Here is a 17,984-nt window from a genome sequence, read left to right as displayed (position 1 = left end):
TAGGTAAGCCTTATAAAACTAACTTTCTGTCATATCTGCTGAAACTGACCCTATGTTCTAGTAGAACTACATGAAGTAGGTCATTTATAAACAAATCCAGCTCCTCTGACACCACGTACAGCCTGTAGTGCGATTTGCAAAAATCCACCGCTCCCTGTTCAGATGCACCAATCAGGGCCAAGGGGGGGTGTCTAACTGCGTGTCAATCACTGTTCATGCACACACATTCATTCTCCCTTGTGGGGGGAGGGGCTTATGAGACCATTTAGGGCTTTAGCAGAAAGGGGGAGGGACTGAGAAGTTGTGGATGTTCAAACTTTTTGGCTAAGTCCTGGATCTTCACAATCCTACCTACGGCACCTTTAATTCAAAATAATACTGACTCTGTTATCGTAATCTGTAATCAGTTAAATCATTTGTTTTATCTATACAATTAAGCATTACACTGTCACACCCTTTAAGGCTGAAAGCTGTCAAACTGTTAACTACTTAAAGAATTATTTTCCATGTAGAAACATTCTCAAGAAACAAAGGTATTCATTTGAATCACAAATAATTCATTGTGTTGGAAAAGAATAAGCTTGTTGTTGAAAGGCTTTCAACAACAAAAAACAAACAATGTTTGTTTAACTTCAACAGAAGGGACAGCGAGGGAAAAAAGAACAATGTTCTCTCATTATCTCCCTTAAACCTGGATGAGGAGTTTCATAGCACATTTAGTTTGAAGTCTATTTCATAATTATAGTAAGAAGCCCAGTACCAGCTTTGTGTACAAGAATGTATTGAAAATATATACATACTGTATACTGTGTATTGTGCAAGTAAGAATATCTTCAAGCACTGTGTTCGCAAAGGCACTTTAACATGTACATGTACATGTTACATATTATGAAAATTAAATGTTATTTTTTTTACAGTACTTCCAAAACAAAAGCCATACATTATCATGGCTATATATCCAAAAGGTATATGGGGTTTAAATGAAGCTGTATTTGTCCCCTCTCTTCTAACCATCACACGGGTCATTTCACTTTTTTCCATCTTTCTCTTTTCCTCCTCCTTTTTCCAGGTTCTCTCTGGTTTTATAGTGTTCCTCTGGTAGATTCCGTAGCTTCTCAGCAGCCTAAAAATACAAGGACACAGCAGTGCCAAGCTTTTATACAGTTTTAAAGACAAATATATGAATAGTGAGCAAATCCACTGCAATCATGGTTTAGCATTATAATTAGTATGTTGGGAAAGAATCCGCTTTTGATGATGGGGCTGCGATGGCCTAGGGTAAAAACAAAGCCCCTGACATCACATCTCAAAATGTACTACTTTAAATCAGTGGAATTAACAAATGAGAAACCTTGTATAAAGCTGGGTTTGCACATGTGTATGTTACATTATTCACCTGTTCAGGGGTGAGGTCCCTTTGCTCCTGGGCAAGCATCTCATACCCCACCATGAACTTCTTAACTGTAGCTGAACGCAGCAGAGGAGGGTAGTAGTGAGCATGCAGCTGCCAATGAGAGTTGTCTTTGTTCAAATGGGGGCCAGTCGGGGCTCCTGAATGAAGAGAGGGAGAAGTAAGACTGGAGACACAGAGCCAGTTTTACTCAGTCAATCAGAGGCTGTGTTCACACTGATGTCTGGTCGGCAAAGATGATCCAGATGGGTTTAGGGTTTTACAGTCTTAAATATTAAATCATATTTGTGACTGTCTAGTAAAATTGGACACCAGGCATATTTCCCGTCATCAGTTTAAACACTGTTTTATATCATTGTGCAAGGTATATTTAAGTGTGGGTGACCATGTCAACAATGCTTCTTCTTAATGCAATGTTACAAGTTAAGTCTCACTGGTGAAATGGATCAAACCACAAGTTAAAGCGACTGAAAAACAAACTTCGAAAAAAAAGATGATTGTGGTAAATGGCAACGGTATAAGCTCGGTAAAAACGAGTTGTGCTGGTATCGAAAATAACGGACTTGGTAGAGAACTCGCTAATGCCTGGTTCAGGACATCTTGTTGTGTATTATCTGCTACTGTACATAAGCTTCAACACTAACACTTGCAAAGTGCCAAATGGCAGAAAATTTGCAAATATGTACACAATCTACTGTACACACACACACACACACACACACACACACACACACACAGACAGACACACACACACACACACACACACACACACACACACACACACAAAATGACAGCACAATCAAACACTTGGCTAATTAAGGGTATGCATAGCCAGGACATAACAAGCTAATTTATCTATCTGCCATCCACACCACATGAACAAGGCCCTCTGCTCATTAACGCCTTTAAGCTGCAGACCAGACAGCCCCCTATCAGGGAGCTCACAAGATAAATGAAATAAGCAGCCAGAGTTGAATATGTGGGCAATAGAGCAATAATCTTACAAGTGAAATAAAAAAAATAAAAATAAAGATCCATTCTTTCAGAGATTGTATGTTTTATATCATGGCCACTGAAACATATCCACTCTGATTAGGTGGCAGGGGTCTACACATTTTTTTTAACTAGACAGTATTACCAGACTCACACATTCTAAATAAATACAGTATTAAACTGTAGGCAATCAGAAGTGTAGGCTTCAGTGGTTTGGCTAAAGAGCTTTCAGTTTGTGTTGTGTAGGTTGTGCAACCAATACAAAAGTAGATAAACAGCCAAATGAGAAATGTACAAATTCAATTTTAAACCTATTTGATATGTATTTAACATTTAAATATAGTCTTTGTTGCCTGTGATGCTTTCTGAACTAAGTGGGATGTAATGAGGGGATCAGAAATGAGACTTATCTCTCTATAAAAAACACAAAAGAAATAAAAAGACCTATTCATAAGAAGAGCTTTTCCGTTTGAGTCAGTTTCCTGACAATGGGGGCTGATCAGACACAGAGATAACGGGAGGTTGACATAAAGGAAACTAATGGATGGTAAAAGAAAAGGGAAGAACAAAGAAAAGACTGAAGAGACCAGATAAGAAATGAATAGAGACAGATGCTCCTATTAGTAGACAAGTACCTACTTTTAAACTGTTTTTGGATGTGTTTGTTTTGCTCCAATTGTGTGAGCAAATAAGCGAGCTAACTTACAAAATATGTTTGGATAGGGGACCAGCAATCGTAACATTTACTGGGGTACCTCTGTGTCACTGTCTCTCTGTCTCTCCCATGTCCTTGTCCTCCATCCAGCGTTAATATGGTCTGTAATGTGTTGTGTGTTTTCCTCCTGAAGGAATAAGCAGGTAGCTTGATCTACTCCTTGATTTCCCAGGTGACTGAAACTTCATCCAACTACTTCTATCTCCACACTAATGAGCCTAGCCCAAAAAAAGCTGGCTGCTTCGAAATGAGCTAAAAAATAAAGCACAAACACAGATGGGGAGATAAGGCAACTCATTATGTGAGCCAGGTTTGTGTGTGCACTTATGTGGATGAGAGTGTGCGTTACCAAATAAGGTGGTCAGTGTGTGCAGCATGTCTATGAGTGCATGTGTGACGGACAAACTGTGTGTTAACGCACTACAGCACATCAGTTAAAAATCTCAGCATGATTCCCTTAATCCACCTTGATTAAGTTAAAATATCACCATTGCTTTGGGAGTTAATCAATTGTTCTGCCAATTAAAAAGATCATGGATGTATTATAAGAACTGATACAGCGTTAAAGGCGGGGCCCTATTCATTACTATGAAAGTTGCTCAGTGGCGCATGAGGCATGAATGTTGGTGGCATGAAGCCATCGTGAAGCCAAAAAAGAGCAGGCGCACTAAAGACTTCTGCTGGCTCGAGCCAGCTACATCCGGTTTAGCGCTCTGCTAACTTGAATGGTGATTAAATGATTAAATCGTGCGGCTCTTCTAGACTTTCCAAATGTTCAATTCTGATAGTGAAACAAGTCATTCCTTAGGGGCTGTGACAAAAAATTGTCTACTGTTACAAATGTCTCTTTCCCCATGTAAGTCAATGGGGAAAAAGTATTTTCGGGCCAGAGGGCATCACATGAACGACTCGGGAGTTGTAATTCCACTGTATAGCCACTATTTCTAATTTGCTTCAAAGCCCAGCCGGTACACTTCCTGGGGGCTTGATTAGGATGGGTAACATGTTACATTTCCCTTTGTCAGAGGATCATGAAACTGCTTTTGCCATCTTAAATTCCCCTCAAGGACACATCTGCAGTGTCTCAGTTAGTTAACGTTATTGTCCACACTGTGGAAAGCTGTCTTTGGCTTTACCACATTGCGTTAAAAACAACTGACGATTCAATTAGCACCAACAGCAGGGACACAGTATCAACAAGCAACATGCTTGGTATTTAACACTTGTATTTACCCATTTTTTGACAGATCATTCCCCTCATTTCTCCCCCTAGCCATGTCAAAGAAATCACTCTGTTTGCCACAGAAAATAAGGTGAACCAACTACCTGTGTATAACCTTTAACACATTGCTGTGTCATGGAGTTTATTCTCTAAAAATATATCTAAAAAAAAACGCACACAAGATTAAAGCCAAAACCTAACACAAGATCTGTAGGTGGCGGCTACACCAAAGGCAACTTTAGACTGAGATATAGCTTCAAAGATTGGATGTCTGATAAAATGAAAAGAAGAAAGTGAGTCAAAGGCTGTGTCCTCAAATGCCCTCTGTCCTTTACTCCACACTACAGTTTGAGTGTATCATCTCTCTTTTTAAAATCTTTCATGTGGGCTGCCTTGCAAGAAGAAAAAAACAAAACAAGGTAGCGACATCTCGGCACTTTAGCACTTGCGTATCGATATAGGCCTTATGTTTGACAGAGAAAACTGCCCTATATGTGTACAAGTTGTCTTGGTAGTGCATCTAAAACCAAGCTGCAGTGTTCATGTTCCCAGCCTGCACATCATTCTGAATAAGAATGCACTCAGTGAGCAGTGAGGTTTCCTTTCTGTTATCAACTCAGTGAGACACAACTGTTGAAGGGATTGAACCTGCAACCTTTAGCTTCTACAAGGACAACTCCGACCACTCAGCCGTGATGACACTGCTCTCCTTTCTGTCACAAATCACTCATTGCATCACTGCACTCTGCTAACCCTTTGTTCCAGTTTAAACCCGACGAAAAGCTCACAATAGGTATTTCCATCACTGTCTGAGTACAGGTAAACATCAGCCAGGGCCTGCGCTGAGTTTTAGATTCACGAGAGGAACAGCTGTCTTGATGGCAAACATCTTTCCGTATAAAGCTTACAGTCTTTGTGTGTTTGTGCAAGCTGCTTCTTCACATCATGCCAATTAAACACTTGCCTGGCCACGCGTGGTTAAAAGAAGATGAATACCCGCGTCTTGACTGTTGTGAGGTGAAGGTATTTCAAAATAGATTCATTTTGGATTTTATCATCTGAGATCTTTGTAAATGTGTTTTTCACTCTACATGTCCTGTCAAAATAAAAAGGTGATTTGGCACTCATTGCAAAGGTGTCATCTCCCAGCATTTTTTGTATGTTTGTTTGCTTATTCACTTGCTCTTTGTCTTGTTACTGGTTCTTTCATTTGCTCTGACTGTGGTGTTTTGCTGTGATGCAAAAGTAATGGGAACTACAGGAAAATGGGTGCAGGATCCAAACAGACAATGGTAAAAAGCAACCTAAACTCCTCTATAATGTAGTGTAGTGTAGTAATTTAGTATTCTTACGTACAATGCTTAATGCACTATAATCTAAAGTTAAAAGGTCTTTGAACAGACAAACATTGTCATAAATCCCAATTTTAAGTATTGAGATTAATATGAAGCTAGAGATACTGTATGTAAAATGTGCATATCTGTCAGTTATTTCTCAAGTTTACATAACAGGGTTAGACGTTCTCTCAGAACCAGAGGCTGAGCAAAGTTCAGCAGACAAAAGCAAAACATTCTCACATTCTGTCTAAAATTATTATGAAATTTTTCTCTGAGGATATAAACCTGTGAGTCACTTCCAGAAAAAAATAAACAAAACCTGGAAGGACAGGCAGGGAAAGACAAATGAATCTAACTCACATAACTCACATAAAAGTGGGAAACTTTTCCTTCGAGTGTTAAATATCCAGCAAAATTAAGAGATTAAAAAACACTGGGTTGGGTAAATTAACATTAAAGCTGCCCTTTCAATATTTTGGCAACGGTTCAAATGACTGTGTAATGTGAAAGGTATCACTCATGGTGGCGAACCAACAGATAATTATCAACCTGCTCTGCAGTTTCTCTCAGGTCTCCAAAGCATTTTACCGTCTTTCAGATCATTGTTTTGGTTCTACGTTACAAAACTTTACTGTTTTCAATCTCAACGCTCTAATCAGCATATGTATTACAGCAGCAGCTGGGAGCAGTTTTCAGCCAAAAGAAGCTTTAAAAACTCAGTGTACAATGCCTTCCTAGCATCAAATGGTACACAGACAATGTTAGCAATTAGCTATTGAACATTTGGTAGAAACCAAAATAGAGCTAAAAGCAAAGTGAATACTGGATTGAAATTCACCAGGTGGAAAGACACACAACGCCAAATGAATGCTAATGTTGCTATGTATCTGCTTAATGTGTAAATAAGCCATTATCTGCTAATAACAACTTGTTAACCCTGCCGTCATGCTGTTCCACAAAAAAGACCTTACAATTTTTCTGTCTCCTCATGTTACTTAAACTGATGGTAAAAGCCTGGAATTACACCGTAAGTGCTCTTAACCTGTGAGAACTCCTGCTATTCTTTGTGGTGATGTATGAGACAATACAAATATGCTGATGTGTCTGAGTGTGCACTGACGTGGTAATTAGTGGGTTACATTGAAGCTGAAAGTTTCCTCGTTTGTCAATTTCTTACAGCGGTACGGTGTTCATTTTAGGACATCCTCAGATCTCAGACTCAGGTGTCAGACTCAAACGAAACGGCCTCAGCGTCGGAAAAACCTCTCTCAGCCTCAGAAAAAACGGCCTCAGCGTCAGAAAACCCTCTCTCATCCTCAGAAAAAACGGCGACAGAAAAACCTCTCTCATCCTCAGAAAAACCTCTGTCATCCTCAGAAAAACCTCTGTCATCCTCAGACAAAACGGTCTCAGCGTCAGAAAAAACAGCGTCAGAAAAACCTCTGTCAGCCTCAGACAAAACGGCAAGACCAAAATAAATAAAAATAAATAAAGAATAAGGCAACTCGTCAACTCTTCTTTCAACAAGACGTTAAGAGTACACCCGCTGCTTTATCGTACTGGTCTTGATATGTTGAAGAGATTTGTTGGGAAAAGGTTTGGCTATTGCCACACAAGTTTTTTTTAACCAACAAAGTTAAAGAGATCTCTTTCAAAATGCTCCACAGATTTTACCCAACTAACCATTACCTGCAGAAAATGGAAAAAAAAGACATTGATATCAGCTGTACTTTTTGTGGAGATCTAAATGAAACACTGGTACATTTATTTTGGTCTTGCCAATATACCAAGAAACTTTGGAGCAGATTGTCACATTTTATTGCTGTTCATATTTACCCTCAATTCACATTACTTTGGGAATATGTATTGTTTGGATTCACTCAATATGATAGAAAGTTTTATTCAGAGTATTATGCGATACATTTAATAATTATTTGAACCAAATTTTATTTACATAAGTCAAGGTTTTTGAAAAAGAAGCCAAGCTTTTTGGAGCTGGTTTCCAATATTAAACAATACATGTTTTCCATATCTGAATGTACAAACAAAAAAGTTGTTGGATCATATGACCTCAGTAAGCTTTACAAAATATTGATATGAAGTTTTTTGTTTTGTTTTGATTTCTTTCCTTTAGTAACCCCCTGGCTCGTTTATGAACATAGACTGTTGTTTCCTGCTGTATAGCCACTCCTTTCAATAAAGCTTGATTAAAAAAAAGAAAGAAAAAATCACAAACTGCCGTGTATTCACTGTAAAAGCTGCTAGCTACTTTAGCTAATTCAGAAAGCTAGTCAACAGCTCCCTCATCTGGGCAACGTTATCTCTGACAACTTTCTTTCTGAAAAGGTTTTTTCTGAGGCTGAGAGAGGTTTTTCTGACGCCGTTTTTTCTGAGGCTGAGAGAGGTTTTTCTGACGCCGTTTTTTCTGAGGATGAGAGAGGTTTTTCTGAGGCTGAGAGATTTTTCTGACGCCGTTTTTTCTGAGGATGAGAGAGGTTTTTCTGTCGCCGTTTTTTCTGAGGATGAGAGAGGTTTTTCTGAGGCTGAGAGAGGTTTTTCTGTCGCCGTTTTTTCTGAGGATGAGAGAGGTTTTTCTGAGGCTGAGAGAGGTTTTTCTGACGCTGAGGCTGTTTTTTCTGAGGATGAGAGAGGTTTTTCTGAGGCTGAGAGAGGTTTTTCTGACGCTGAGGCTGTTTTTTCTGAGGATGAGAGAGGTTTTTCTGACGCTGTTTTGTCTGAGGATGACAGAGGTTTTTCTGACGCTGAGGCTGTTTTTTCTGAGGATGACAGAGGTTTTTCCGACGCTGAGGCCGTTTCGTTTGAGTCTGACACCTGAGGCTGAGATCTGAGGATGTCCTAAAATGAACACCGTACAGCGGAGATGATTGAAACGCAACAAGAGTTATTTAATCTGTGGGGAACGCACACTGCACCTTAATTTACATACAAGTTTCCAGTGACATTGTACGGGCTAATCAAAACATGATATCAATGCCATGTTGGTGCATGATGTGAGCTAATGTAAAATTATACTTGAGAAGAAAAACACTTGGTACAACACGAGAAGTCTTTCACAATCCTGTCTGTGACTCAACTTCACTTATTCCACTGGGAGTGGAGCTCATTCACATATCAAAATGACTAAGTGAATTCATTTATAGCTGGCCCGATATGTGAACAGCCTCCAGTTTGTAGCAGTGTTTGTGTTCCAATCCACCAACAGATTATTCATATATTTAGATTCAAATTATCTTTAATCTCTCCCACCATCTGTCCCTCTCTGCTGCTGTCACTCTACAAAAGAGACTTTAAACAGGTTATCAAAACTTTTTGTTTCTAAAGGGCAACTATTATATAGCATTTTCAGGATTATACTTACATTTTGTGTTTGTACTAGAACATGTTTACATGCTTTAATGTAAAAAAAAAAAAAAAAAAAAAAAAAACTTTATTTTTCTCATACTGCCTATGGCTGCTGCACCTGTATTCACCCTCTGTATGAGAGCGCCTGTCTCTTTAATCCCTCCTCCCGAAAAAGTCCAGTCTGCTCTGATTGGTCAGTGTGCTTTCTGGAATGTCCAGAACCTCTGCTCTGTGTTTCGCTAGTTGAAGCTGAAGCTACTGCAACGGAGTATATAGCAGGACTTTGTACCGTGGAAAATCTGTCCCAGCAGTAAAGTGACCAGAATTTGGGGAGAAATGACCAGCATTGGCCGAGATTACAGCTATGTCACGTTAGCATGTAGCTACTTAATAGTTAGCAGTATGCTAACGTTAGATTGTAGTGGAACGAAGCAGCATTTTCTATCGTCACAAATCGCAGATAAAGGCTTCTGAACCAAACACTACCCAATAGGACATGTTTCAGCAGTAACGCGACACGGAATTGGGGAGATTTCAACGACACTGGCAGCCAAGATGACATTGTTTACTGCCGTTAGCATGTAGTTACATGGGAAAATATTAACACCGCAGTGGCTTTAAAAAAAAACACTCCAATCCTGCCTACTTGGAGCAGATGACCAATCATAGAAGGCCGGCTTTTTTGATAAGACTTAGCCGAGAGTAGAAAAAAAACTGTTGAAACCGGAGTGTTCAGAACATTTGGAAATCTGAACGTTTTAGCTCACAGGGATTTGTCTAAAATACGTTTACCTCATTATTTGACTCTTTGGCCATGTTTAACATGAAAATCCAACATTATAACATTTTAAAAAGATGGAAAAGCCTAATATGTGACCTTAAACACTCCCACTCTCCCACTCTTTTGTCTTACCATGCCAGCCCATGGAGTAGGGGAAAGAGATTTCAAACAGATTGTCATACTTGGTCAGCAGTCGCTTCATAATGTCAGCCAGACCTGATAAAGACAGACAAAAAAGAGAAAGATGATGTGAGAAAACAGGAGGACACTGGGTAGGAAGGAGAAAGAAGATATTTGTTAGTGAGTATTGTTAATAATGAATGACATGAGGAAGGGGAGCTGAAGTGAAGGCATGTAAGAGTAACGACTAAGAAAAACAAACTGAAAATTGAGAGGACTGCACGTAACTAGAACTAGAAAAGCTGTAAATTGAAAAGAAAAGCTTTTAATATATTCTTGAGGGAACATGAAATATAAAACACAATGCCTGAATATGAATGATGAAATCAGACAGACGAGAGACAGAAAAATATAGTGCCTAGTTAAATGAACACCAGAGTCGGCGTCAGACAGAAACTTTGTAAACTTTGGACGTTTCTGTCTAACTCTCAAACCAACAGATAAAAAGCATCAGATTAAGGATTGAAATTTGAAGCAAGTTCCTTAATCCATTATCTGCAACAATGAATAATTGACTAGTAATTGAAGGTTTACACATTATAACATATGTTTTTGAAAGCATGAAAAGCATGACATCTTTATTCAACAACTGCTATTTTACATCTCAAGCCAAATCAATTGGGTATTGTGAATTGGGTAAAACATTTGGTATTTGTATCATTATTTTTATACACACACACGTGTGTAAATTATTTCATCCATGAATTAAAAATAATGAAATGAAATAAAGCGACGAAAACAAAATCTAAATAGTCAGCTTTGTCATTTTCCAACAAATGGCCAAACAAAATTTAGATCACACTAGAATAAACATAATTATTTGCATTTCCAGGCTTTATTGCAGAACAAGCAGCACACACAGCCCATCAATATCCAACAGAAACCCTGATCTGGATTTTATTCAACAATATAAGAATATCCATGTACAAAAGGTATACGTACATAAAGGCTTCTTTTGTGCTTTTTTTATTGGTAGATCCCTTTTCCAGGGACCAATGGTAAACAAAACAATACCAGTAAAATGGTTAGATGCATTCAAACATCCAACAAGACACCTTTCACTATGTCATATCTGCCATATTAAAAAACAGCAAAAAATACTCCAGAGAACTTATGTCATAGTAATACACAATAACTGTTGAGCCAACTTTGCCTATATTCAGTTAATACACTCTTGATTGATCTATTTCTTAACGATGATTCATTGATTACTGAATTATTATTAACATTCCCACTTCAGAATCCAGCCTCATCAAATCCATCTTTCATTTCAAATGGCTGCAGCCTGCTTTTCTGTGTTGATCTTCTCCCGTGTTTATTGTGAAACAGTGGTAATGGGCCGTGTTTCAGAAGACACTTATCCCACCGATCCATCTTATCTATGTGCCTTGGGCCTCACACCTTCACAACACGTTGGCTCAATCAGCTAAATGGACTGTCAGCTGTCGACAGAAGTCTTCTAAACAAGTTGATTCACAGAAGCAATGGTGTTTGTCCTTGAGAGGTAATGGTAGGTAATCTTACCAGATCTCCTCGATCTTAAGAGAAATTCATTATCTGCTACATCTGCTAAAGTCATTTAAACACCATAATGTTAGGGAGAAAGGGAAGTGAACAGCAGCAAATAGCCAATTTGTTTAACAATCAGCGAAGCGTATAAACTATATAATATTGGGAGGGTTGACAGGAAACAAATACATGGAACTGCCATAAACTTCAATGTACCACGTTTAATTAGCATAATGTTAAGGATGGAGACCGGCTGGAAACTAGACATCCTCCATTCCTAAGTAGCATCCAATAATTTAAACACTGTTTAGATGTAATTCATTTTTCATTTCCATAGCTTTATTGAGCCGATTCGAAACCACCGTAAATACCACTCCATTAACTGCAAGTAAAAAGATGTTTCCTCCCTTGTGAAGCTTGAATGTGCTGTGAATGACACACACACACACACACACACACACACACACACACACACACACACACACACAACCACACACACACACACACACACACACACACACACACAAAGACCCTTGGTCTGGAACCAAATCTGCAGGTTCCCCACTGAGCCGCTGGGTCACCTTAAACTAGTCTTAATTGCCTTAGCGCTTTCTCAGTCACTCGCACTGTCGGTATCTTCACACTCACCCTCTCTCTCCTCTGTTGTCAGGTCATTGATCCTGAGGACATGTCGTCGTGGCAACAACAGCGTCTGGTAGGGCCACGTTGCCCAATATGGAACTACTGCCAGCCAATCAGAAGTCTCCACCACCACACGCTCCTAGAGAGAAGACAAAATGTAATTGTTTTTGAATGTGCAGGGAAGCAATATTATGCATGTGGTGTTTTATAGGTGTTAACTGTGATTTCTAATGACAAAGTCAAAAAAAGAAATAAAAGCCAGGTTCTGTTCCAGAAGAACATAATTAAAAATCAAAAGACATTTGTGATAATGCAAAATACTACAGGTCCAACCTACAACCTGAAGCAACTATACACTGTGCAGTTCACAATAATAATGTAATATTGTTTTAACAAAGTAATGTTCAGTAAGGCCAAAGCCAATGCTGGTTACATATCACCAGCTTTAACAAACTGGAGCCAGTCGAGTGGCGAGCTTTTAGAGTGGACAGGGAAATCCCAACAACAGACATTTTTTAGTTTCAGAGCCATCTTAGCATTCAATGCATCAACTAAAAACCTAATATTCCATATTAGAGAGGACTGCTGGTCTTAAAACCATCTGTTTCTACTTTACTTGTTCTCTTATCTTTTTCTGATTTCACGATTTTGCTTCTCCTGTTTTTTCTTGCATCCTTTTCTTTTATGCCTGCTCTTTTTCCAATAGTCTTTTCAGGTAATTACTGTAAACTGTTTAAAAGCTGAATGTTGATGAAATGACCATAACCACACATGTTATAATGAATACACACATACAAATAAATAAAGACAGTAATAACCACATGGACTGCTTTGGCTTATTAGGTCGTCTTAGAGCATCTATTCAGACCCATTAGAGTTTTTGTTTAGACCAGAAGACAAACAAAAACAGGGAATACTAAAAATACTGAGTGAAGGTTGACTGAGCACGTTCTTACTTTACAACACACTGAGTTCAAAATTGTTACAAAAGAGGTCAGTCAGGATTGGCTGTTTGCAGCAAGAAGCCTTATGACCATAAACTGTTTAAATGCAGAATGTGTCAGAGGCTGAGATTTAACAAGCTGATGAGTGGGCACAAACACAACCTGACCTTGGTATTATAATTTAATCAGAAATAGATTAACTGTGTGTGTGTGTGTGTGTGTGTGTGTGTGTGTGTGTGTGTGCGTGCGTGTGTGTGCGGTGTGTGTGTGTGCTAAACAGCAGCAGGAATCTGGTGGAAGTCAGCTTCATACTAATTCTAAATACACCACAGACATCTTTCTCTGTTTTTTTTCTTTGCATTGGATTTCCGGTAACTGCATGTTAACATATATGTTCAAAGAAAACTCCTTGTTTGCCTCAGTCTCATCACGAACTGAAAGGGCAATGATGATGTGTCAAGGCCTCGGAGAAAAAAAAACAATATCCGGCAAGGTTGATCGACCGTAGGGTGTAGTTCTCAAATCTGTATTGATTGATTCTTGTTCGCCACCTGGGGCCAGAAGAACAACACTGCAAGCTGAAAAACACAGCCATGAGAGATAATCACCAAATCATGTTGTTATGGCCGAGGTGTTAGCAAAAAACTGACTGTACACAGACAGCAGACAGACAGCAACATTGACATTCATATGCTTTTGGCCACCTGATAAATGCAAGTCAAATATGCATTTCCTTCAGCCTCTGGTTTGGTCTTCACTAACTCCTGAGCCAAATGTCTGGCTCTTTAGCTGCTATGGTACACTATGTTCACTGGCTAGTCGCTAACTTTGTCTGTCTGCTGTTTGGTGCTGGGCAGGTAGCATACAGTAGATTCATCAGAGCTAGTTTGCTGAAAAGAGCTGGTGTCCTGCTGTTGGAAACATAACAGCAATGAGACTGAACTATACAGTAAATGTGCCATGAAACCAAAGCAATAGGCTAAAAGAATGTTCCTTACACATGTGGCACAATTTAAAAGGGAAATAATCAGGCTTTCCAATGGTATAAGATGTATTGGCAAGAATCATTGTAACAACAAAGAAATAATCTACCAAACACAAATGGTTCCTATGTAGGTATCAATTTTCAAATTACTTCACTGTTTATATCATTTTTACAAATCACACCTTTATCATTCTTACTAGAACATGGAGTCCAGTTACCTCACGTAATTTCAGCGTAACTCTGCCCAACCCAACCTGAGCAGAGGCACAATCAGCCAGAATAACTGAAAACACCTGCTGGGCCAGAGGTTTATAGACTGAACATGTTTTGGGCAATATGGTGACTCAGTCAGATGGCAGTTTACCACTGCCATCTCACAGAAGTTAAGTCCTGGGATCACAACTCGATCTTGTGGCAAGCAAAGGGTTCTGTGTGGATTTTGAATGTGTAATCTAGGTTTCCTCCAGGCATTCCAGTCTTCCACCAACAGAAAGTATGAATTTGTCTCTAGCCTCTAACCTATTTTTATTGTTTAACTTGCACATAGTTTAGATATTAAAACAGTGGCCGTCTTCTTTACATAATCTTTTAGTTTCAGAAATATCGATTGTGTCTAGGGCTGTGGATGGATGAATTGAGTTTTCTATTTTTACTCATTGTTTCTTTTGCGTTTCCTGGTTTTATTACATTTTAATATTTTTTATTGTGCATTTAAACAATACGACAGTCAATTGTATTATTATATGCATATGGTGTGAACAGTATGGACACTAATTCAAATCAAAAAAATGTTTAGCAGTAACCAGACACCAAAGCAAAGAGAGAGTGTTAGGGCATCCTGGGCCATGAATCTCCCAGAGGTTTGAACAAACTTGTCCAGGCATTAGTGCATAATTAAGGCATCTACAGGGAATGCTGTGGTGTTTAATAACAGTGGAGGAAAACACAGCGTAATCTAACTAAATCCCAAAGTGTTCACTTAATGAACTGCAGTATAGGATTCTACTTAGTGCCTGGTGCATTAACACTTTGACTATAGCTTCAACATTATTATATTATTAGAATTATAATATTTTGAATTGGTCAAGATTTCAGCTTTCTCCTCCTCTTCAATGACAACCTTCCTCACACTCTTTTTTACAACCATATATATATATGTCCTCTGCTGCCTTTAACAGGATTATAAAGGAGCAGAATGAAAAATAGAAAAGTAAGATAGAACCAGGATGGAGAGGGAGGATTGAAGAGGAAAGAGAGAGAGAAAGAGAGAGAGAGAGAGAGAGAGAGAGAGAGAGAGAGAGAGAGAGAGAGAGAGGAGGAAGTGGAGGATGTCCCAAAAGCAGACACCTCACAGACTTCAAATCCCAAAGAGTTTTATTCAATTAGCTTAGAAAGTTTTTGTTTCAAAGTCAAGAGTGTCTCCAAGGAGCTAAACCCCAATTCAAACTCATCTAAACACTGCAGTTGGCCAATTTACTAACCTTGGGTCAGAGAGACAGGAGCAGAAAGAGAGAGAGAGACACACACACACACACACACACACACACACACACACACACACACACACACACACACACACACACACACACACAGAGACCAGGTATATCAGCTCATTCCCTGAATGAATCAGTGGCTATCTGACTTTTCCTTCTTACCTCCACATCTCTCTGTGTGACTTTGTGTCTCTGTTCCTGTACTCACTCGTCTCCTTCTACTCCTTTGTGTCATTCTTTTGTTCCCTCTTACTCTCTGTTCCATCGCCTTGCTTCCCTGCCTCCATCTTACTTTGTGCTCAACTCCATTGGCTCATTCTCATGCCCATTCTCCCTGTCCAGCTATTCTTGGAGAGGAATGAAATACTTTTCTTTGAGTCACTCAAAAGAATCAGCTTTAATTTGAGTGTAGAAAAAGAGTAGAAAGTCCCACCTCTTGACATAGACCTCAATTGGACTTGAGCTTTGCGTGTAGTGTAGCTAATCAACAAAAAGTATTGGCTGTGATTTGTTGCAGGGAAAGAAAGCAGGAAATGAGTTGCAGGTCTAACTTTGTCGAAACTTTCTTTTGGTGTTAAAATAATCATTCTGTCTTGGTTATACTGTCTAGCGTGAATGCTAAACTCAATAGTTGCATATACAGTATACTTGTGTATAATGAAGTTCAAGTGATGTTTTGGTTTTTGTACAAAGAAGATATCATAAGTAACTTTGGACAGTTTCATCGTTTTCTAGTTTTTTTTGCTAAGTTAAGCTAACGGTTGCTGGCTAGGCATTGATAGTACAGACGTAAGAGTGGTATTGATCTTCTCATCAAACTCTCGGCAAATAGGCTAAGAACCATATTACCAAAACCATCTATCCATTCCTTTAAGAAAAACATTTCAAACGAAAAAAATAAAAATAAAATAAAGTTTGTATTTTCTTCCTCTATGGTCTCTTTAAAAGCTTTGAAAAGTAATGTGGTAAAATGAAGATTTTTTAAAAATGTATTCTGTTGAGACTTTATATTTCCTAGTAGGCAATATGAAGAAAGACCAATAATCTAGATGAAATAAACACTGAGAAAATAGAGGTAAACTTCTGCTAGTTTATGTGCTAGACTTTAACAAAAGCGTACAATCTGTTTATTACTAATTGAACTCAAAGGACAATTTAGAGGTGGAAGCCTAAAAGGTCAAGTAAAAAAAGTGCTGCCAATTAATCTCATTAGGACAAGATAAACTGGCAACGCATTTGATTGGCCTATCACTGGATAGACACAAGTGAACCCAGTTTCAAGAAAGGTTTTTAGCTGTGAATATAACCTGAGATTAGGTGTATTAAATAATAAAGTAGCATAAGTAAGCCATCTTTTTCTACAGCTCCAGGTAGTAAAGCAAAAAAAGTAATTGTTCCGTCAAGTTTAATTCTCTTGTAGAGAGAAACACGGAATCCATCAAATGTCTGCTGACTAATTAGACATTTGCCAACCTGTTTAATGCACTCAGGGCTCTGTTAGAACACACACACACACACACACACACACACACACACACACACACACACACACACACACACACACACACACACACACACACACACACACACACACACACACACACACACACACACACACACACACACACACACACACAGTCTGTTTTCCTAATCTCCACGCAGGTTAAAGATGGATGCCGCAGCATTATGCTAATGAGCATATCTGCTGTCCAATGACACGCTTCACTGACTGAAAGACAGGCTGTATGCTGGGGGAAAAAGAGAAAGATGAAGAGAAAGAGAGAGAACGATGATGGGAAAAGGTGGAAGTAGATGGATGAAGGGAGAGGCAATGAGGGTAGTCATGGTGAAAAAAAAATATGATGTCACTGTTGAAATGTAGAGACCCTTTTTTTTAAAGCATTCCTCTGATGTTAATTATAAAGCATTATCACACAGTCAGCTAAAATGATGATGTTCCCCATCACCATTTCCAATGCTTATTGCTCATGGTCATCAAATCCAAAGTTTAGTGAGGTAATCAATTGGGTAATTCACAATAAGCACTTCATTTAATCAAACATGCCTTTTAAGCAATGTATTATTGGTTGATTCACTGTGTCTGGCCTCTATAAGCTAGGATGCCAGATTTGCAGCACATCTAAGCTCAAGTGGAACTAGATGAGACCAGAAATACGATAAATTAAATTAAATTAAATTAAAGTTTCCGTAAAATGTAGCTTTCATTTTTGTGTGTGTACAGCTGTACCTTTTTCTCAGCCTCTTGTTTGGCGTATTGCAGCAGCAGCGGTTCTCCGTGTTTCTGATAGTAGGCTCTCTGACAGCGGTCTGACAGAGCCGGCTCATTAGGCAGGAAGTTGCTGGCCCACACCTACAGTGTTACAGGAAGCAGGACGAAGACGGAGGATG

General features: G+C 38.9%; 1 protein-coding gene across 2 annotated transcripts in view; it reads right to left on the bottom strand.

The window, feature by feature from the left end:
• Window positions 1-403: 403 nt before the first annotated feature.
• The window catches only part of galt (galactose-1-phosphate uridylyltransferase), a 29,962-nt gene continuing 12,381 nt past the window's right edge, over window positions 404-17,984 (bottom strand). For both annotated transcript variants that reach the window (XM_078271737.1, XM_078271739.1), the window contains exons 7-11: window positions 17,824-17,946; window positions 12,160-12,292; window positions 9,955-10,038; window positions 1,397-1,551; window positions 404-1,123 (exon numbers count right to left, since the gene is read on the bottom strand). In XM_078271737.1, the coding sequence (XP_078127863.1) occupies window positions 1,028-1,123; window positions 1,397-1,551; window positions 9,955-10,038; window positions 12,160-12,292; window positions 17,824-17,946 (591 nt within the window). In that variant the 3' untranslated portion in view covers window positions 404-1,027. The remainder of the gene's footprint in view (window positions 1,124-1,396; window positions 1,552-9,954; window positions 10,039-12,159; window positions 12,293-17,823; window positions 17,947-17,984) is intronic.

This window comes from Sander vitreus, chromosome 16, assembly GCF_031162955.1.
Source record: "Sander vitreus isolate 19-12246 chromosome 16, sanVit1, whole genome shotgun sequence".
Lineage (NCBI taxonomy): Eukaryota > Metazoa > Chordata > Actinopteri > Perciformes > Percidae > Sander > Sander vitreus.
Note: the sequence above shows the minus strand (reverse complement) of the source record. Positions and strands in the feature narration are given on the sequence as shown.